At 26.2% G+C, this 20,610-nt stretch overlaps 1 protein-coding gene across 3 annotated transcripts; it reads left to right on the plus strand.

Annotated features, from left to right (window-relative positions):
• The first annotated feature begins 566 nt into the window (after positions 1–566).
• On the plus strand, positions 567–20,076 carry LOC113551394 (dedicator of cytokinesis protein 1). Of its 3 annotated transcripts, none has more exons than XM_026953620.1 (33): positions 567–1,087; positions 2,191–2,371; positions 2,430–2,526; positions 2,584–2,729; positions 2,903–3,026; positions 3,100–3,342; positions 3,413–3,627; positions 3,689–3,815; positions 3,888–4,097; positions 4,174–4,449; positions 4,521–4,692; positions 4,751–4,938; positions 5,011–5,111; positions 5,182–5,313; positions 6,116–6,295; positions 6,387–6,561; positions 9,497–9,607; positions 13,825–13,980; positions 14,241–14,434; positions 15,144–15,376; positions 15,475–15,665; positions 15,759–15,887; positions 16,659–16,772; positions 16,845–17,099; positions 17,158–17,494; positions 17,688–17,781; positions 17,857–18,084; positions 18,142–18,481; positions 18,563–18,666; positions 19,041–19,377; positions 19,449–19,572; positions 19,645–19,790; positions 19,865–20,076. In XM_026953620.1, the coding sequence occupies exons 1-33, from the start codon at positions 1,036–1,038 to the stop codon at positions 19,955–19,957; spliced, it is 5,805 nt and encodes a 1,934-aa protein (XP_026809421.1). In that variant the 5' UTR covers positions 567–1,035; the 3' UTR covers positions 19,958–20,076. The 3 variants fall into 3 exon arrangements, with proteins under 3 accessions (XP_026809421.1, XP_026809423.1, XP_026809422.1); XM_026953621.1 differs by having other exon boundaries at positions 1,036–1,087; positions 19,648–19,790; XM_026953622.1 differs by lacking the exon at positions 9,497–9,607 and having other exon boundaries at positions 569–1,087.
• Positions 20,077–20,610: the final 534 nt, after the last annotated feature.

Below are 20,610 nucleotides of genomic sequence, written 5' to 3' on the forward strand. Positions count from 1 at the left end.
TCCGTTATTTCTTTTATACTTCGGTTATGCACCTGCTTATGATCAGCGATTGCTGATCACTTACTTTTTAGTTTTTACTACACACGACACACATTTTTATACGATACCCACAATTGGAAAATTTCCTATACTTAATTATTTAACTCTTTAAAAACAGTCAGTATTGAACCGTTTGGAGCATAGGGATAATATTATTATTATTATTATTATTACAAAGAACAATTTGTTTATGTCCGTGTTTAAAATCTGTAATTTTATCACTTGCCACTTACAAATATTGAAATATGTATGTAATGGTGATCGTGATCAAAAATCTAAAATATTATAATTAATTCCTATATGATCATGATGCATAGTGCATACGGTGTACCTATATATAAGTTGTTTTTATTAATTAATAATTTATTATTATAGTTTAGTTTTAATTTACTCGTTCTGTGTTCACTATACTACTATAATACTATAGTGAGTAGTGACTAGTATTTTTTTTAGATTTTTTTTTGTAGTCAGTGTGTGAGTATGACTAACCTTATCTCTAGAGTCTATACCATAGCACAGAATAACACTATTATCACTGTGTTATCGAAGTGTCTCTGTTGTGCTATAGTCATATTAGTTTCAATGTTTTGTGGCAACTGGTGAGCCTGGAGGGGCACGCCGCCGCCGTGCTGCTGATAACGTAAACAAAATGATTTCAAGCGTACAATAATAAAATTTGAGTTAAGCACTTCGAACGGCTGTCCGTCGGTTTTCGGCATCCGCAATATTCAAATTCTTCATCCGAATCGTGAGTCGTAGAGAAGTTTTCACATCTAGTGATCCCTTTTCTTTTCGTCCGTTTTTCTTTCCTTTTCCTTTTCACTCACCACTGGTGGTGGTGGTGGTGGTGGAGATCGACCCGCCTATTCACCGAATCTTGTTTGTCGTACTAAAGGTGTCATCGAGATATTGACACCGTGTCCACTCCCTGGATACATGTGCGTATACACCCTTGCAACATCGCTCCAACGAATCGACAGATGACGGTTTGATGACATGACTGAAGAAAATTGGACTCATGTCAGCGACAGAAAGAGATATGGAATCGGTGAGTCCTCAGTTTGAACAGTTGTATAACAGGTGTATTATTTATACTATTTGAAACTATTAACCAGGTCGTTTGTTTTTTTATCTGTGTAACTTCTTGGTAATTGTGTGCGTTATAAGTTTTGCTTGTTTCGACATTCTGATATAACTGTAAACGTTGGTAAACATTAGCTACATCTCTGTCGGTTTATGCTACATTGGTGATTGTTGTTTGGTACTCAGAATGTACATGATATATGACATTATAATGGATTTATTTTGTATGAAATATAAATACCCAACATTAATAATAATCATCTAAAAACTGTTTGTCTACCTACTTAACATCATTAATTAGTAATATTTATCCAAAAAAATTATTGAGTAGTTTTATATTTATTGAATATTTTTATAAAGTATTTTTTTATTTTTAAATAGATTATATACCATTTAAAGTATTTATAATATGTTTAAATTACAAAAATCATGATAAAAATAACTAGTGCTTAGTGTTACGTCAATAAATTTTAATGAATAAGCATAATAATGTAGTATCTAAGTAACTAGTATCAATTGGAAAATACTACTTAGTAATTAGTATTCAATTTTCATATGAATTGTTGTGGTAGATAAAGTTATTAGAATTGAATTTATTGTGATGAGTCATTATTTTGGTTAATTTAATAACTAGTGTATAAATCCAATTATTTATTTAAATATTAAATTCACAAATAATATACTAATTAATAACACAAATAAAGCAAATTTATTTATTTTACAAAATTTAATTTTAATATAAAATTCTTGAACAATATTGACAAAATGAATTGTTAATTATGTTCTCTTATCTCATTACTAAACTGTTTGTAATTCTGTTAAATATGTTAGCCATCAAATACAAAAAAATATTGTTACTCCCATCATTACCTACTATACAGATACAGGATGAGCTTGTTAGCAAATTTCAATGACATCCAGTATTTCTAATTGAGTGTTTTAAAACAACACCATAACTGCAAAAGGGGACAAACTATACTGTTTTATATTCTATTATTTGTTGCGTGTTCCATTTCATTTATTAGTATAATTTATTAATTGGTGACCTGAATATGTTTTGATTTGTAGCCATTCATAACTATCTTCAAAGTGGACCACATCGTATCAAACTTTTGGCTGGTGAATGTGTTCACGTACTGGAAGAAAGTGCTGAATGGTATTACGGGTTTACTTTTAAGAATAAATCAACCCACGGAATATTTCCTAAAAAATTTGTTCATATCATGGATAATGTCGTGGAAAAATTTGGGTTTGTTGGATTTTTTAAAATATTTATTTAGTGTTTAACAATTTTGTATCATTATTAGGCCAGCTGAGTTGACAGTTTTAAAACAACCACAAATTGTACATGAATTAACCAGCGTTATCCGAGAGTGGGGTGCTATATGGAAACAATTATACATAGTAAGATTACATCATTTGTAGTTGTACACACATATATTTATTTATATTTTTTTTCAGTCTCACAACTCAAATTTTAAAAATGTAAAAAATAAAATGTACGAATTAATAAACTTTAGAAGTAAAATATTATCTGGTACGCTTCCAGTAGACGAGCTAAAAGAAGTACAAAGACTGGCTACATCTACCATAGATATTGGAAACAAGTAAATTAATTTTAAATATAAAAAAAAATATGTTTTTAAGTTGCTTAAAAAATCATTATTATTCAAACAATGACTCATATGTGATGTAATTTTTTTTTGAAATGACAGCTTATATTTTGTGTTATTTTATTTAAACTAAAATTAATAATATTTTGTTTCTTTTTTGTTTTCAGATTATTAGGACTAGATATGGTAGTTAGGGATGAACATGGTAATATTTTAAATCCATTACATACACCAACCATCCAACTATACAAACACCACGAAATTGCCACAGAGCGCATCCAAAATTCTCATGTAAAATTTGTGTTTATTTAATTTACTAAGATTGTTTTTAAAATTTTAAATATCATCATATTTATTTTTGTAGACTGCTGGGGTATATAAAAAGTCAATACAGCAAATCAATTATTTGTATAACTATACTGTGTATTTATCTGTACACAATTTTATGTGTAAAATGATGGATGATGCTGAACTGCTATTAACATTATATGATGCGAAGAGTGGTAAATCGTTTTCTGAAAATTTTGCTATACGATGGGCAACCAATAAAATGGACCAAGGATGGTCACAGACTGATATTTTTCATAATTTCAGAGCTTTATTCACAGTAATATGAAAAAAAATTGTCTAATTCATTTTTTACATGTCAAAAATATTTACAATTGTCTAATTTTTAGGACTTAGGAACCAGAGATCTAACTCGAGAAAAAGTATACTTAGTATGTTATATAATAAGAATTGGTGGTATGGATAATGATAGCAACAGTAAAAAGAATTGGGCTACAACACAAATCCGTAGACCATGGGGCGTTGCTGCTATGGATCTAACTTTATATTTTACTCAAAAATTGGAGAGTGATGAAGACAAGCATCATTTTATGCCATTTTTACCGTAAGTTTAATTTGATTTAATTTCTAATTACATTTTTAGTTAAATTTGTTTTTTTAATTAGATGTGAAAAGGATAACCTAGAAAATACTCTAAAAAGATATTTAAATCTCAGAGACTATTCTCATAAAGAACACAAAGGTCAAGGATTGTATGTTAGTTTTAAACTACTTCACGGGGATATTAAACAAGTATTTTAATAATTATTTTAGTATTTTTTTAAATTTAAACAATATTTTACATAATTGATCTTAAACTGGTAGGTGCGTGAAGAATGTCCACATTTAGTACTCGGTAATGTTGCCTTGGTGAGAAAAATGGGCTTTCCAGAAGTTATTTTACCTGGCGATGTAAGAAATGATCTTTACTTAATGTTGGTAAATGGAGAGTTTTCGAGAGGAAGTTTGTCTTCATCAGACAAAAATATTCAAGTTACTGTCACCGCATGTAATGAAAAAGGTGTTAAGTTACTAGTAAGTTATGATTCTTTCTGATTTAAGATATAAGTAATAAATATTTAACTCTTAATATCTCTAATACTTATTTTAGGGTGTAATCATGCTGGGTGGTGACTCTGAACCACTTTCAGATTTTAATTCTGTTGTTTATTATCATGAAGATAAACCTCGCTGGTATGAAATTGTAAAATTAGCCATACCTATAGAGGATTTTAAAGGTAGTCATTTGAAGTTCATGTTCAAACATAGATCATCCAATGAAACTAAAGATAAAAATGAAAAGCCATTTGCACTATCATTTGTTAAACTAATGCAAGATAATGGCACTACATTGAGAGACACATCACATGAACTATTGGTGTACAAAGTATGTAATACAAGATTTTTATTTTTCTAAAAATTGAATATTTATGTAAAATACAATATATTGTATTACAGATTGATCATAAAAAATTTGATTATATGGACATATCGTATCTAAGTCTTGCTTCAAGGAAAAATGAATTAACCGAAACAAATAATCATATATCTGTACCTGGTTTATCCTTGGCTAATAAAGATATATTCATAATACAGTCAAATATTTGCTCAACAAAACTAACACAAAATGGTATATTAGTAAAATATTTTTATGTATATTATATGTAGTAATTTTGTTGCTTTTTTAGTTGATCTCTTGGGTTTGTTGAATTGGACGAGTCACCCTGACAAATTACGTACGAGTTTATCTGCTTTAATGATAGTTGATGGTGAAGAAGTAGTTAAGTTCCTGCAAGATGTTTTAGATGCATTATTCAACATTCTCATGCATAATTCTGATTCTGATCTCTTTGACAATATGGTTTTTGATTGTTTGGTCAGTAAATATTTTTAAACAGCAAATTTTATTATTTTCATTATTCATATATTTTGATGTATGTATATTTAGTTGTATATTATTGGATTAGTTTCTGATAGAAAATATCAACACTTTCAACCAGTTCTAGATTTATATATTAAAGAAAGCTTTTCTGCAACATTGGCCTATAAGTGAGTTATAACTTCAAATACATTTGAAAATAGAATGTTTTACAATAAATATAATTATTGTGTGTTTTAGTAAATTGATAGTAGTTTTAAAGTTCCATTTAAGTAACTTGGATCAAACTGACAAAGATCTTCTATTAAAAATAATGAAATCATTTAAGTATATCATGAAGTTTATTGCTAGATCACGTTTTTTGTTTTCTCAGTAAGTATTGTTATTTTAGTATAATTTTAATTTTGTATTACTTATAATATTTAATTTTGTATAAGAATGATAATTATTATGTATAAATAATTATGATTAATGTTAAATTGGCATCCTAGGTTAATAGACAAACATATCAGCGTTTTTTTTTTTTATGTTTGTATGATAAAAAATCTATAAACATAAATAAATTTCTTTCATAAAGACAGTATATTTAATGATTGCTGATAAAAATATACCAAAACATTAATTTTTAAGATCAGTTGTAGAAATAGGAAAAGGAGACTGATCTTAAAACTAATTGAGAGGAGTTAATTATAAAACAAGGGTTATATTGCATATAGCATTATACAGTTGGGTGGAACAATTATTGTCATATTTATTACTTCATCAGTAATTCTAATCAATTTCTATAAAATTAAATCAATAAAAATAGATTGCTGGTAGCTTAGAATGAACAATATTAATATTTAATTTAAATACGCTGAACATAAGATTGTAATTGTAGTCACGCCTATGAACAGATTATATCCCTGTCCAAAGTATTTCATTATTAATTATTAGTCTTCCATAATGCATTTGTATATCTAATTATATTTAATATATTTTATTAAATACCTTTTAACAACAATCAATTAGTAGTATGTCAAAAATAAATATTGATCCATTCTATATGTACTCCCAATTATAAAAATGTTACCTATCTATTTTTGTTATGATTGTAATTTGTTTATATTGTATTAGTTGATTGTCAATGTTGTTAATGTAATATGTTGTATATGTATTAATTATATTTAAATAGATTGTATGAAGGCAAAGGGCAACAAACTTTTGAAATGTCTATGTACGAAATGTTGAAGTTGATATCCAATTTAATGTGTAGTAATTCAGATTCAACATTATTTTTACAAGGAGCATGTCTTAAATATATTCCTCATTCAATTCCTGACATAATGACTGTCTTTAGTACTACACAATTAAGGTATATAATCGTATTATTTATTACTATGACTCAATGTTAATGCAGTAGTATGTTTTTACTTATCTGCTGCACTTCAAATTTTCTGTTAAAGTACATTACTGGTGGAACTCATTGGTAACTTACCCCCATCCAGACTAGTGAAACAAAAGTTGATTACCATGAGTGATATTGTTCATAGCCAACTTTTTTTAAACTCAGATTGCCGTGCCATATTACTTCCATCTATTCTTGCAAGAATTAAAGAGCTTTTAGAGTCTTCTGACGAGGTATGTATCCTATTTAAAACTAGATATTTCATTTTATTTTAATGTAATCAAATATGATATCCAATCATAATATATTTCTACTAATATTTTACCAATTTATAATAAATTTATTGTTTTTTTGTCATAAAATGTTTTATTTAAATTTATAATTCAAGTAATAATTGGTTGGATGAAAATATTTGCTCACATTTCATTATTGTTTTGTTGCATCTTGATTTTTGCAACGTGCATGCTCGTGTTTTAAATACAAATTGTGGCATAGTATATTCAATATATTTTAACCATCAATCTATATTGTCGTATACTCACATATATAGTGTCTAGACTGTTTTAAAACAAATCAAATTAAAAAATATTTTAAAACCACCTAGACACTGTGTATATAATGTATATTTTACATTAATTTTTGTTTTAACCCAATGGCAATATTTTACATGTGTATAAAAACAAAATGGAATGAATTGTGTATAACTAAAAATGTGTGTTAACATAATATAATTGTATAAATATTTTAACATATTTCAGTATTATGAGAGTTTACCTCGTGGTTGCTTGTTGGCCTACCACTCACAGCACATTGGCAACCTTGATTTGTTTTGTGCTTTTATTGAAATACAATTTATCAATTTTAATTGTTTAAATCATGCAAATACTAATACAGTAATACTAAAATATGTGGGTAAAATTATTTATAAAAGTATCAAATTTATATATGTTTTCCTAAAATATATTTTTATCTTGATCATTTATGTAAAAAAAAGAAAAGTACTATCATATTTTGCTATTTCTTCAGTACACTAAAAGTATCATTTTAATTCTTCTTTCTTATTCTAAAACTGATTTATGGATTTGGGTATTGGATAATAATTCATATTTATTTACCTATTTAATTAATGAAATTAGTTTTACTTATTATCATTATTTTATTTCCAATGGTATAATATTAAGTATGATGTAACTTAAAAAAATATTGTTATAATACATTATTAGACTTTGAATGGCATTGAATAATTTATTAATTTATAATTAATAACAACAAAATATTTGAATGGCTTGTATACAATTTTATATTAAAAATTAACCAATATAAATACTGCATGTTTGTTTTGGGATTTAAAAACAAAAATTAATACATTTGATCATTTGATATACTAATATTTCTATAATAGTGATAAACTAATAACTAATGAGTAATGAGTAATGACTAATAATATTGGCCTGGTTTTAGGTAACAAATAAATTAACTTAACGGAATTTTTTTTTACAATTCTGTAAAGTATCTGTATAAAAAATTGTATTTGAGTATTTTTATGTTTGAAAACTATTTAAAAATAAATGCATTATTTAAAAGTTACATATCAGAAACATTAGTGTTAATTTAATTTAACATTTAAGATTGACTACATGGGATATTCGTATTAATTTAAAAAAAATAATAATTAACAGTACATCTTTCAGAAGTTTTTCAATTCTGTAAAGTATAAGGTCATAAGAGTAAATTTGTGCTTAACAATATTGAATAATTGTAAATTTATTTTAAACATTTTAACAATTGAAAAAACTTTAGTTTAAATTATCTTAATGTACATGTACAATTATTATTTGAATTTTAACATAGATTATGTCCATTGATTTAATCATTACATTATTTAATTGGCTGCACATCCGTGTTGGGTCCGAAAATTATACTAGTTTTAAATTTTGTACGAATTGGGTCCTGACGTATTTAAAAATTTGTAAATAATATAGATTACGTACTTTTTGGTAAAAAAATAATAAACTTTAAAAATTAAAATTCATTGATTAAAAAAAGTATCAGTATATAAGTATTCTTATTGCCTGACAAAGTTGAAAACTGTTTTACAGACGATTTATTAAGTATTCAACTAGATGACGAATGATTACAAATGTTCACGGAATATTTATTAAAAAATTATATTCATCCTGACGCAAAGTTTCTTCCAAAATTATGGTCTGAATTTAAGCCTATAGTACAATAAGAACTACAAATGAATGTGAATCCTTTCATTCACACTTCAATTCCTTGTTTTACTCTGCTCATCCAAATATATTTCAATTTTTACACGTTTTAAAAAATATTCAAATTGATGTTTATATTAAAATGAGAAGTCTAAAGGGAGGAAGAAGAAACTGTATAATATATATGGAAGATTTCGTAAACGAAAAAATATTAGGAAAAATTAATTGCTATGAATTTGTTAAAGCTATAATCTTATAACTTTCAACCCAATTATTAACTTATTAACAATATAAACAATCAGACGACGAACAATTTAAATAAATGTTCAGTTATATAGTGTGACAGTCCTAAGTTTGTAAAAATGTTTTTTTTCTGGAACTTATCTAGTACAGTATGGTTTTTTAATACGGGAACCCAACTAGTACACTAGGCGTTTTTATACGGGACCCAACTAGTATGCGTCGGTTTAATTTCCTAATCTGTTTAATATATCATTTATTTTATTTTATGTTTGGACACTTAAGTAAAATATTTTATATAAATTTATTTTAATAAATTATGATGTATTAGGTAGATATAAAAAAAAATTGAACATATTAAAATAAACAAAGCACTATTATATGCATTTATCTTGGAAAATTTAAGGAAATCGTCTTTCATAAAATGTTGATTATGTTGACAATGTAATCTTATATCATAAAACATTAAATAATGCCTTTATTTTTTATAGTTATAATAGTAAAATAATTAATATAAAAAATCAAATTAAACACATTTTATGTAATTTAATTGTCGTTATTTTTATTGTTGGTCATAAACCATTAGCTCAATTTATTCTAAAATAATAGTTGGACTTTTTTTTTTAAATTTAATATTAATATAAGGTACTTATTAGAAAAAAAAAAAAATCTTCGTTAGGTGATGTTTAGTAGTAGTATTTATTAACTCCACCAGGCGAAAACTAGCATCGAGTTTCGAAACAAAACAAAATCAGTAGCAAAAATTGCCAAAGTGCTGGGAGAAAATGGCCGCAAGTTACTAGACTCTCCTGATATGAGTGATCAAGTATGTTAATTATAATTATGCATTTATACACATTAAATAGGTTTTTTACTTTAAAAATTTAAACCTTAAATTAAATTAACTTTTAACTGTGTTTTATGCCACCAATAAATTTTATTAATACATATTTTTTCAGAGTAACATAACATAACAGTTAAAAATAATTATGGTACTTGTGCGTTAATGCGACTCCTTTGATTTCGAACGCATTTTATTTTACGCAACATATTTTTAATACGTTTATAATAATACAAAACTACTCAAAACTAAAAGTCAATGTATTTATTGTTAATATAATAATATTAATAATATATTAAATATAATAAAATAAAATTTGTGATAATATAATATAGGTATGTCAAATTTATACGTCAAAAATTACGAGTAAAATTTATAAAATAAATAAAATAAAATTTAGTAAATATTAATATGAGTTATGGTAATAGTCATGAATAGGCCATGTAACTATTGTAACTCAGATGTATGGAGTACCTACTGAATTAAAATATTTAAATTAATTGGATACCGATACTTTTTAAGGAGTACAATATAGGCAATTTTTATGTGTTTTCGCTTATCGTATAAATTTTTGTGTAGTAAGTGATAAGAGTGTACGTGGATGCACATCAGGGACGTACGCAGAAAAAAGTTTTGGGGGGTGTTTTTGAAAATCAGACAAATCAGTTATAGAAAAGTAAAACTTTTTTTTAATAAACATACAAAAATTTTTTATGAAAACTAACTATACCTACTTTTTTTAAAGAAAAAATTACAATACTAAATCTAATTTTTGTGAAGTTTTAGCCATTATATTAAGAATATCTTCACAGTTAACACCTATGTGGCTATGTCTCTATGTACATTTAACAATATTAATTCATCTAATCTTTTGTCGCCAGTTTTGTTACGTAAATACGTACCCCCATCAATACACTAAAGGTATAATTTTGTTTTATTTATAAATCCTGTTTAAGTATTTTTATTTTTATTCAAATTATATTAATTATTTTAATTTGTCTATATTAAATTTTTATTTTGCTTTAACCGTTTTTTCTCAGACACAATGTGTTAACACTTTAATGTGCTAGGTAAACTGAGTCCCGAGTAATAACATTTTTCGAAAGAATAATTTATAAATAACGACGATGTACCTACTTAAAAATAAAAAGTCGATATATTCAATGAGTACTATTTAGTGACTAGTCACCAATCAATGATTATCGATATGTTTACTTAAATACATTCAAATAGATACATATATAAAAATACCTAACAAAGAAGTAATTAAAATGAAAAAAATAACAATAGAAAATTTTTTTTTTGAGACAAGAAATGTTGAAATATGAAAATAAAAATACTTCAAAATTTGAATTCATTAAGAACATATAAAATAAATTTTTACCGTGTACATAATAACAATAAATAGTAATAAATAAAAAAGAATTGACTTGAATTTGTATATTATATATTTAATTAATTGTGATTTGTATGTAAAACGTTGTGAATAATCTTAGATATTAAAAGCGAAAAAGCACATTTTTAATATAACAGATAATACTAAGCCTGTAAAAGTGAGAAAGAAAATGTGCTGTTATGGAAACTAAACCTATTATAACCAGGGACTCAGTTTACCACAAAAACGATATTTTGGACTCAATTTATCTAGCCCCTGTACTATCATATCTGTCTATCAATGTATAATAATAATTATGGCAATTAACATTAAAATAGAATAAGTAAATAATCATACAAAAACCAAATATTTCGGGGGGTGTTTGAACACCCAAAACACCCCCCTGTGTACGTCCTTGATGCACATGACTATAATATTGTTATACATAAATATTAATTATTTTAGATTTTTGTCTAAAAGTATCAATATTTTAATAATTATATTAACTAACACATAGTTGACCGATACAATTTCTAAAAATATATTTAAATTTGTCATTTTAGAATGATTTTTTTACATTCTTATTTTAAATTTTGAGCGATGAATGTATTGATTTTACAATGTTTTTTTATTTATTTGTGTATAATATACGATAAGTTATCAATAAAATGCTTAGATTTTCGACTTTCATGGCGATTTTGGATAACAAATTGGATAGAGATTTTAGGGAGGTCAAAATTAAAAATTCCCCGTAATTTTTTTTATATTAATTAGGAAATAGGAATTTTTATGCTAAACTATTGTTTTTGACGAGATTGATTTACTTATACTAGAAAACGAATAATCATAGATACTTTCATTAAACATTTATATTATAATTTTCTATAAACAAAAAAAATATTTTAAATATTTTGACATTGTAATACTAAAAGTAAAGTAAATTACTTTAAGAGCTATATTTTAAAAAATATTGTGATATATAGGCTGACAGGTCATTTCCTCTTACAATCGGTTTTTATTCATCATTGATTTCAAATTTAACACATTTATAACAGTGACTCATTGAATACCTAATGTATAGCAAAGCAGAACTTGCCTATTTTTTTTATTTCTGTATTATTAATATTTTAAAATTCTTAATATTTAGAATTAAATTAAATTTTGAAGGGATTGAGTTCAATTTCAATTAAATGGAAAAGTCGTTTTTAATTAAACTTAAATTTCTAATTAAATTATGCTTTAAGAAGTCGTAGCTGAATACTAAGATAATTGGTATGATTTACATAATATATTATTAGTAGTGCTCGGATTTATATATATTTATGAAACCAAAATATGTACATAAATATGTGCTAAAAAATCAAAATATGTATTTTACTAATATTATTTATTTATTAATATTTAATTATATAATATATCCATATGAGTTTCTAATGAAAAAAATTATATTTTAAATAGTAATATTATTTTACAAAAAAAGGTGTTACAAATTATAAAATATAAATAAAAAAAGCTAAAAAAAAATTAAATTATCTTGATTACAATTTATGATAACAGCCATTTTGAAATTTTGAAATTCAAAAGATCTTCGATTTGGTTGTAAAATTGCCTTATACCGACTGAATGATTTTTCGGCTACCACTGATGTTATTGGATAGTATTGCATTTTAACTATGTCTGAAGGAGTATGTTATATCTAGTATCTACCGTAGATTAAGTTCAATAATTGGTATTATTTTGTTACTATTTTATACTTTTGGAAATTGTCTGTATTGAAAAATACAGTCGTATAAAATTAATAATTATTAAAAAATCGTAAATGAACAAATTGTCTAAATAATATTTAGTAAATATATAGGAAAAAATGAAATTATTAAGAAATATGTAAAAACATGTAAAATAAAATATAGTTAATTTCATTGGAAATCCCTTAAAACGAATTTATTACTCACCTAAATTAATTTATCAAGTCACAGTAAAAATATGTATTTACATATAAATCCGAGCCCTTATTATTAGATTATTAGATCATAAGTATAGATAGTAATTGTTAGACGGGGAAGGGAGGATTGAAAATGCTATTCCTCTCAAAAACAAAAATATACTCAGAGCCTTATAAATTAAAATTATTGACGTTATTTTCTTGTGTTATTTATTAGCTTATTTTATGAAAGAAAATTTTAGCTCTGTCCCTAAAAAATTCATTAAAAAATTCTATGCCTGTGATGATTAGTCTATTTTAGTATAAAACAGTTGGTATCGAATTTCTACGAAAAAATTAAACTAGATGAAAATGTATTTACTGGAACTTGAATACTTAAGTTTGCATTTTTATTTTATATTTTATCTACCTTGTATTTTTAAATATTTATCCTTTTGTCGTATGTATTATAGTTATTTTTTAAAATTCCATCTCTTATTTTATATTATATTGTTTCTATTTTATGGTCTTTTTATTTTTAATTAAGACTTAGCAACTATGGCCATTGAATATAATGGTTTACTGCAGCATTTAATTTGATATAATTTGAGTAATGTTTTTTTTTTATTTTGTTAACATGAAGTTTTTAGTTTTATTCTCATGTAAATATACAAATATTATATTATAGCATAAACATTTGCTTTATGAATAGACGTCTTTATTTTTATGCAAATCGAATAATTTTTTAAATTATTATTATTTTGCAATATTGTATTTATTATTATTTTGTTTTTTGTAGACTTAATGTTGTAGACTCTATTGTATACCACTTGGCCATCATCTAATTTCGATGAAAATAAACTAATTCGTCGTGCATTTTTAATTTTTTTTTACGACTGTGTATAGGTGGAAATGTGTGTAAAACTGTTAGGCGATATTATGGATTTGCTCTATGTAGCTGACACGGGATCGACATTTCGTGATATCACCGAAATTATGCTTACTGTCATGCGTACGGTCATCCAAACCACCATAGCGATGAACCGCGAAGGGACATTAGTGGTAAGTATATACTATGATGATTTTTTTTTACGACAACCTTGACCCAATACTTCTTATTTCATAATATAAAACAAAATATTTTTTTTAAGTATTCAATGTGTTAATATTTTTACTTAAGACAATATTTTAATTAACAAATAACAAGTACTGAAGTACTTATATATCTAAACGAGTAAATAGTGGCAAGAGTGTTCACTGTTAAAATAATCATTCTGTCTTATTATAATATCGACAAACGATTTCGTATTTTTGTACTATAGGGCTATCTCGTGTCTATCATGATATCGACGTTACGCCAAATGACCGCCGAACACTTTGACATATACATCAAAAACTTTCCTACAAAAATTGACTTGTTAGATTTCCTCATGGAAATACTGCTCGTCTTCAAGGATCTTGTTATACGGCCGGTATTTCCCAAGGACTGGTGCGAGATGATAATGCTTCAGAACAGGTATGACATTGCTGTACTTTTGAGCGCACTGCTCACTTTACCCTGTCCGAAATACACATTCATTCATAATTTGCGCAACTAGGTAGAAGGAGGTGCACTGGGGCTTGTGACCCCAAAAATAAAACTATTTTAAAGTAAATTTTATCATTATTTAAAATAGTACTATACTGTATATATTAAGAAAAATAAGTAACTACTATATTCTCAGTTATTATATTAAATATTCAAGGGATATACAAGTAATTTTGAACCAAATTTAAATAAATATAATTTGCATTCAAGAAAAATCTTGTCAAAATAGTTTTGATTGTTTTTATTTTGTTAACCTGTAATTGTATTATCAATATTAAAATAAAGTACAATAATTAGTATACAAATATACATTTGAAATTATTGTTATTATAAATATATTGTAAAGACTAAAGGGTAGGGGTATGGACTATTGAGGCAAAGCCTCACGGGTCTGAGTTCTTCAATTTTTGTGCATCCCTTAAAATATTGGTTTAGTTGTGTATATAAAAATATTAAATATTCAGAATATAACATATTAAATTTTAAAGTATTTTAATTTTGGACTATAGTGTCCATTACCAAATAAATCCATGAAATAATAACCTCTTCCTCCTCTAAATCTTGGTAAACTTCAAGTTTTTTATACTCATTCATGTATATTCACAGCAAATATTTATTTTAATATTTCCTTACACAGTGTAATATTGAAGTCGTTGAGATACTTTTCACACACTATCCGTGACTATTTCTTCAAAGACTTCGAACATCAAGCATGGAATAATTTCTTCCATTGTGCTGTCACATTCTTGACTCAGCCATCTCTTCAGCTAGAACAGTTTTCGTCCAATAAACGTTGGCGGATTATCAGTCGGTACAAGGATATGCGCAGAGAAACTGGATTTGAAATCCTGAGCATGTGGTTTAACTTAGGTAAGGCTTTCATAGAACATCACAGTATTGTCCACCATACCTTTTGGGTGGTACTTGATTAAGTTTCAGCTTTAAATTTTACTGTCATTATTTAATAGGGCAGTACAAAGTAAATTTCGTTCCTAGTCTGGTGGGCTCTTTCCTAGAAATGACATTAACACCTGAAGTCGAGTTACGCAAAGCCACCATACCTATATTCTTTGATATGATGCAATGCGAGTTTTATTCGTGTTTTGATGGTCATGCAAACAAACGAGACTCAAGTAACATCAAAGCCAAATTCAATGAAGTAAGACTATTTTATTAAATATTATCCCCTGAATTTGTAACAAAATAATGTAAATATTGTAATGTGGTTTACCAAATTTATTTTGATTGACAGTTTGAAAATGAAATGATTGCCAAACTTGATCACTTGGTTGAAGGTGGTAAAGGTGATGAACAATTCAAAGAACTTTTTGAATCTATAATGTTAAGGAAGTGTGAAAATCATTCTACCATGAGAGACCAAGTAATTAAAATATTTTATCCTTAAAGTTAAAAAGCTTTAAAAAGCAGACAAGCAAAGTATTTTGCTTCAGGGCTATTATAAGTATTGGCAATTATTAATTGTGTAAACTTTTCCCGATTATTCCAATAATTTTAAGTACACAAAAAAAATTAAATATTTCTCATTAAATTTTAGTACGGAAAAGATGGTTTAACAAATATTTATCACTATATACAAATATATTTAATTTATATTATTTTGTCGGGTTATGCAATAATTACACCAATACTAGTTTTTTTTTTTTTTTTTTTTTAACACATGGAGTTTTTATAATTTATAACTAAATAGTAAATATTATTTCAAAGTAAAGTAAAATAATACAATTTCAATTTCTATTAATATTTTAATATATTTCATTTGACAATATTCAAGTCATGAACCTAGAGTTGAACAATTTGAGTGATGTATAGTGTTCATTATGTATTAGCATAACTGTTTAATTAAAGCACAAACACGTATAGTTATCTTTGGGAAAATAATGATTTTAAATAAAAGTGATGCATTTGATAAGTCATATTAGCAATTTAACACTATGCCTACAAAAACAAATATATTATTATTTCTGCAGTTTTTTTTTTTTTTTTAATATTATACTTAAAAGTTACTTATGTTTAATTATATGTGTATAATTATTTAGTTATTTTTATTATACTCAATGTTCTTACTAAAAAATCTCTCAAATCTCAAGGAATAAAATAGAACATTTTTAAACATGGTTTTATTGAATTTCAGGGTAACCGATTTGTTAAAATAGTCACCGGTCTTCTGGAACGATTACTAGAATATAGAGCGGTTATAAATGATGAAAACAAAGAAAATAGGATGAACTGTACTGTTAACTTATTGGTAAGAAATATATAAAACCTTTTTTTAAATACAATGTAATATAAGCTCTATAAACTTTTTCTTTTCATCTAGAATTTTTATATGGATATAAAACGACAAGAAATGTATATCAGATATGTGAACAAACTGTGTTCTCTTCATTTAGAATGTGATGACTTTGCCGAAGCTGCATATACTCTCAGACTACATAGTGAATTACTATCATGGTCGAATGATCTACTGCCACCTTTATTACGGTCTCCATTAAGATACCCGACATGCGACACACACAGACAATTAAAGGAAGCTTTATACCATGATATCATTGATTATTTTAATAAAGGAAAAGTAAAGTATTTATTAAGTTCAAGTAATTGTATAGAAATTGTATTATACTATTTTTCAGATGTGGGAATGTGCTGTGTGCATGTGTAAAGAACTGGTGAGACAGTGTGAAAGTGAGACATATGATTATATACAGCTAAGCTCATTGTTACAACGTATGTCAAACTTCTATGATAATATAATGAAGCAGCTTAGACCTGAACCAGAGTATTTTAGAGTCGCATATTATGGCAAAGGTTTTCCTTCATTCATACAAAATAAAGTTTTTATATACAGAGGCAAAGAATATGAGCGTCTTAGCGATTTTTCAAACAGGACACTGAATCAATTTCCTAACGCTACCTTAATGCAAACACTATCAAAACCTGGATCAGAAATCATGGAATCTTCTAATCAATGTATCCTTTTAAAAATGAAAACTTTTATTGAAATTGTGACGAATCATCTTGATTAACATTTTTAATAAACATTATTTATTTATTTATTTATATTAAATAAATGATTAATCAATTACATACTTTAAAATAATAATGATTTGATATTTGAATGGTTTAATATTTTTAAATTCCCTTAATGATATAATTAATTCAGATATTCAAATTAACAATGTAGAACCTGTAATGGATGAACGGAAAGAACATTTACTAAGAAAACCGATCAGCCAGCAAATACTTAGACATTATAGGTAAACTATTATACTAGTTGACCAAGTAATTATGTAATTGATAATTAAGTATTTTTGTATTTTTTATAATCTTAGGGTGAACGATGTAAAGAGATTTAAGTTTTCAAGACCATTTTACCGTGTAGATCCTAAGGTAAACTCAAATGATGATAATGAATTTGCAAATCTATGGATTGAGCGCACAGTTTTAGATACAACATATTCATTACCTGGCATACTACGATGGTTTCCAGTTAAACATTTTGATACGTACGAAATAAGTCCACTTAAAAATGCAATTGAGACTATGCAGGAAACAAATAAGTAATAAACGTCAAAGTATTTCTCCAATTAGTATTAAATTTATTATCTTTATTATAGGTATCTAAGAGAGTTGATAATTGCACATCGAAATGATTCAACATTACCATTGAATCCTTTAACTATGAAATTAAATGGCATATTGGATGCAGCTGTGATGGGTGGAGTGACCAAGTACGAAAAAGCATTTTTTACATCTGAATATTCAGTGAATCACGAAGAAGATGAACAACTTATTGAAACACTAAAAGATTTGGTTGCTTCCCAAATACCATTATTAGATATTGGTGTAAAAGTACATAGTGCACGAGCTCCACCGTCCTTAACTCCTTTGCAATCACGATTTGAAGACTGTTTTGAAAAAATGAAAGTACATATTGAAGAAAATTATGGCAAAAAAGTATGTTTATAACAAATTACAAATCTTACAAATTTATTTTTCAATTATTGTTGAGTATTTATTTATTGTTAATTCTTTTAGACTTGTGATATTAAATTTGATGTGATAAAAATGAGAAGACATACAACTGCAGGAAGCCGTTTTAATGAAAAAAGATATTCTGGTTCTAGCATTGGATCTACAGAGTGAGTCAATGGTGTAGTTGTAGATAACAAGAGAGGCACTTCCCTTTTTGAAATTTCGGTGGGAGAGGCCGAAGTATAACTTTACCCCTACCCCTCCAAATATGCCAATTACAGCACCTATTTTGAATGATTTCTTATTTACATAATATAATTAAACTAAATGGGTACCTACGATTTGTTTGTAAGCCATACAATGAGTTTTAATTTTTTTAATGCTTGTGTAAAAATAAACAATTAAGTTATGATTTTGATGAATAAATGATTTTGCCTCTTTCCCTAGTTGTTATTTAAATGGTTATGTTACTGGTGTAAGACAATTAATTTACATTCATTTAAAGTAAAATAAATTAATACTGATTTACTTTCATTTTCAGAGGACAAAATGGTGTAACTAAACAATCTCTTATGTCAACAACTTCATTGTCTTCCAGCTTAGCTATCTTTGCAGGACCTGTATTAGTGTCTGGTTCGAATAAATTTGGTACTATTGGGGCGCTTACGAGGAAAGATAAAAAAGAAAAAAAAAGACGTAATAGGACTGTATCAAAAATGGCAACAACAAATGATAGAGATTTGAGCATTTCTAGCAGCTCTGCTAGCAACAGTCAGTGGTATGCAGTGCCTGACGCTGATAATATGTCTTTAAGTTCTATAAATAGTAATCTCAGTGTATTTTCTTCTCCTACACCTGTTATTGAATTACGGCAAGAGGTAATTTTACAATAGTAATTCAATAACTATTTATCAATTAAAATAAATAAATGTTTGTCTTAAAAATATAGTTGACACCCAAAAGGCCTCTACGCTCAGAAGTGGAAAAAGAGAGGCGCTTAAGTCGACCCAATAGTGGTCAATATCAATTTTCAAAGTTACCATCCATGAATAGTCTTAACAGAGATTCTTTAGGTAAGTAAACAGTAAACACTATAATATTTTAATAGAGTATTATTAACAATTGTTGTTTGTTATTTTTACTAGTAGCAACAGATTCAACAGCAAGTGATGATGACACTCCTCCACCATTACCTGCAAAAACCAGGGAATCAGATTATTCAAACCTTTCAGACAAGGATAGTATGGGTCTGCCAGATTATTGTAGTCCTATTATAATGAATAATATTATGGTCAGTGTTCATGTTTTATTTTGTACTCAATATGTATAAGTAATATATTTTTCTTCTTATTGTTGCATGTCCAGTCAGAACAGCCATTACAATTAATCAACTCACAAGAAAACAATAGACCACCAACACCTCCTCCCAAGAAACCTCCAATGAAAGCTCCTGTATAAAAAATGTAAATAATGTTTAATTTATTGCTTTTCCTTTTATAAAAAAAAAAACAAATGAAGCTGTGACCTATGAAGAATGATTTTATTATTTTTGATATTTTTTAATTGAGTTCATCCAATTTAATTAATATAACCATATAATATATGTAATAATGTAATATTATATTACAAATTCAAATCAATTATATTTATACTAAACATAGAATATAATATATATCTTTGATAATTCACCGATCAAATTTTATTAGTTTATATTAATATCAGTACAGCCTCATTTCTTTTCTTTTTGATCAGTGAAATCTTTTTTTGTTTTGTATTGAGACTTATTGGTGCAATACTTGTATTATGTGCTAAAAAAAACTATTCTTTAATCTCATTTACAGATATTATTTGTCTTAATTTATAATATTCATATATTTGTGTGTTAGTAGAAAAATGTATATAATAATATGTTAGTGAAAATTATATAGAATAGAAACTTCATCTTCTTATTGTTTGTGAAATGTACTATATAATTTTATAGACTGCTTTTTCTCTCCACTTTTGTAATATGTATTATTTTCATATATGCATATTTATTATATGTATACTGTATAGTGTATACACACACACATATATATATATATTTATGTATATATTTATATTTTTACATA

The sequence above is a fragment of the Rhopalosiphum maidis genome, chromosome 2 (assembly GCF_003676215.2).
Source record: "Rhopalosiphum maidis isolate BTI-1 chromosome 2, ASM367621v3, whole genome shotgun sequence".
In the NCBI taxonomy this organism is placed as follows: domain Eukaryota; kingdom Metazoa; phylum Arthropoda; class Insecta; order Hemiptera; family Aphididae; genus Rhopalosiphum; species Rhopalosiphum maidis.

What these genes read in the sequence shown, in the direction of transcription:
- LOC113551394 (XM_026953620.1), top strand. Translation starts at nt 1,036, where the DNA reads ATGACTGAAGAAAATTGGACTCATGTCAGCGACAGAAAGAGATATGGA. An exon ending in CAGAAAGAGATATGGAATCG is followed by an intron (nt 1,088 to 2,190) that starts GTGAGTCCTCAG and finishes TTTGATTTGTAG; the next exon opens with CCATTCATAACTATCTTCAA. An exon ending in CATTTTATGCCATTTTTACC is followed by an intron (nt 3,628 to 3,688) that starts GTAAGTTTAATT and finishes TTTTTTAATTAG; the next exon opens with ATGTGAAAAGGATAACCTAG.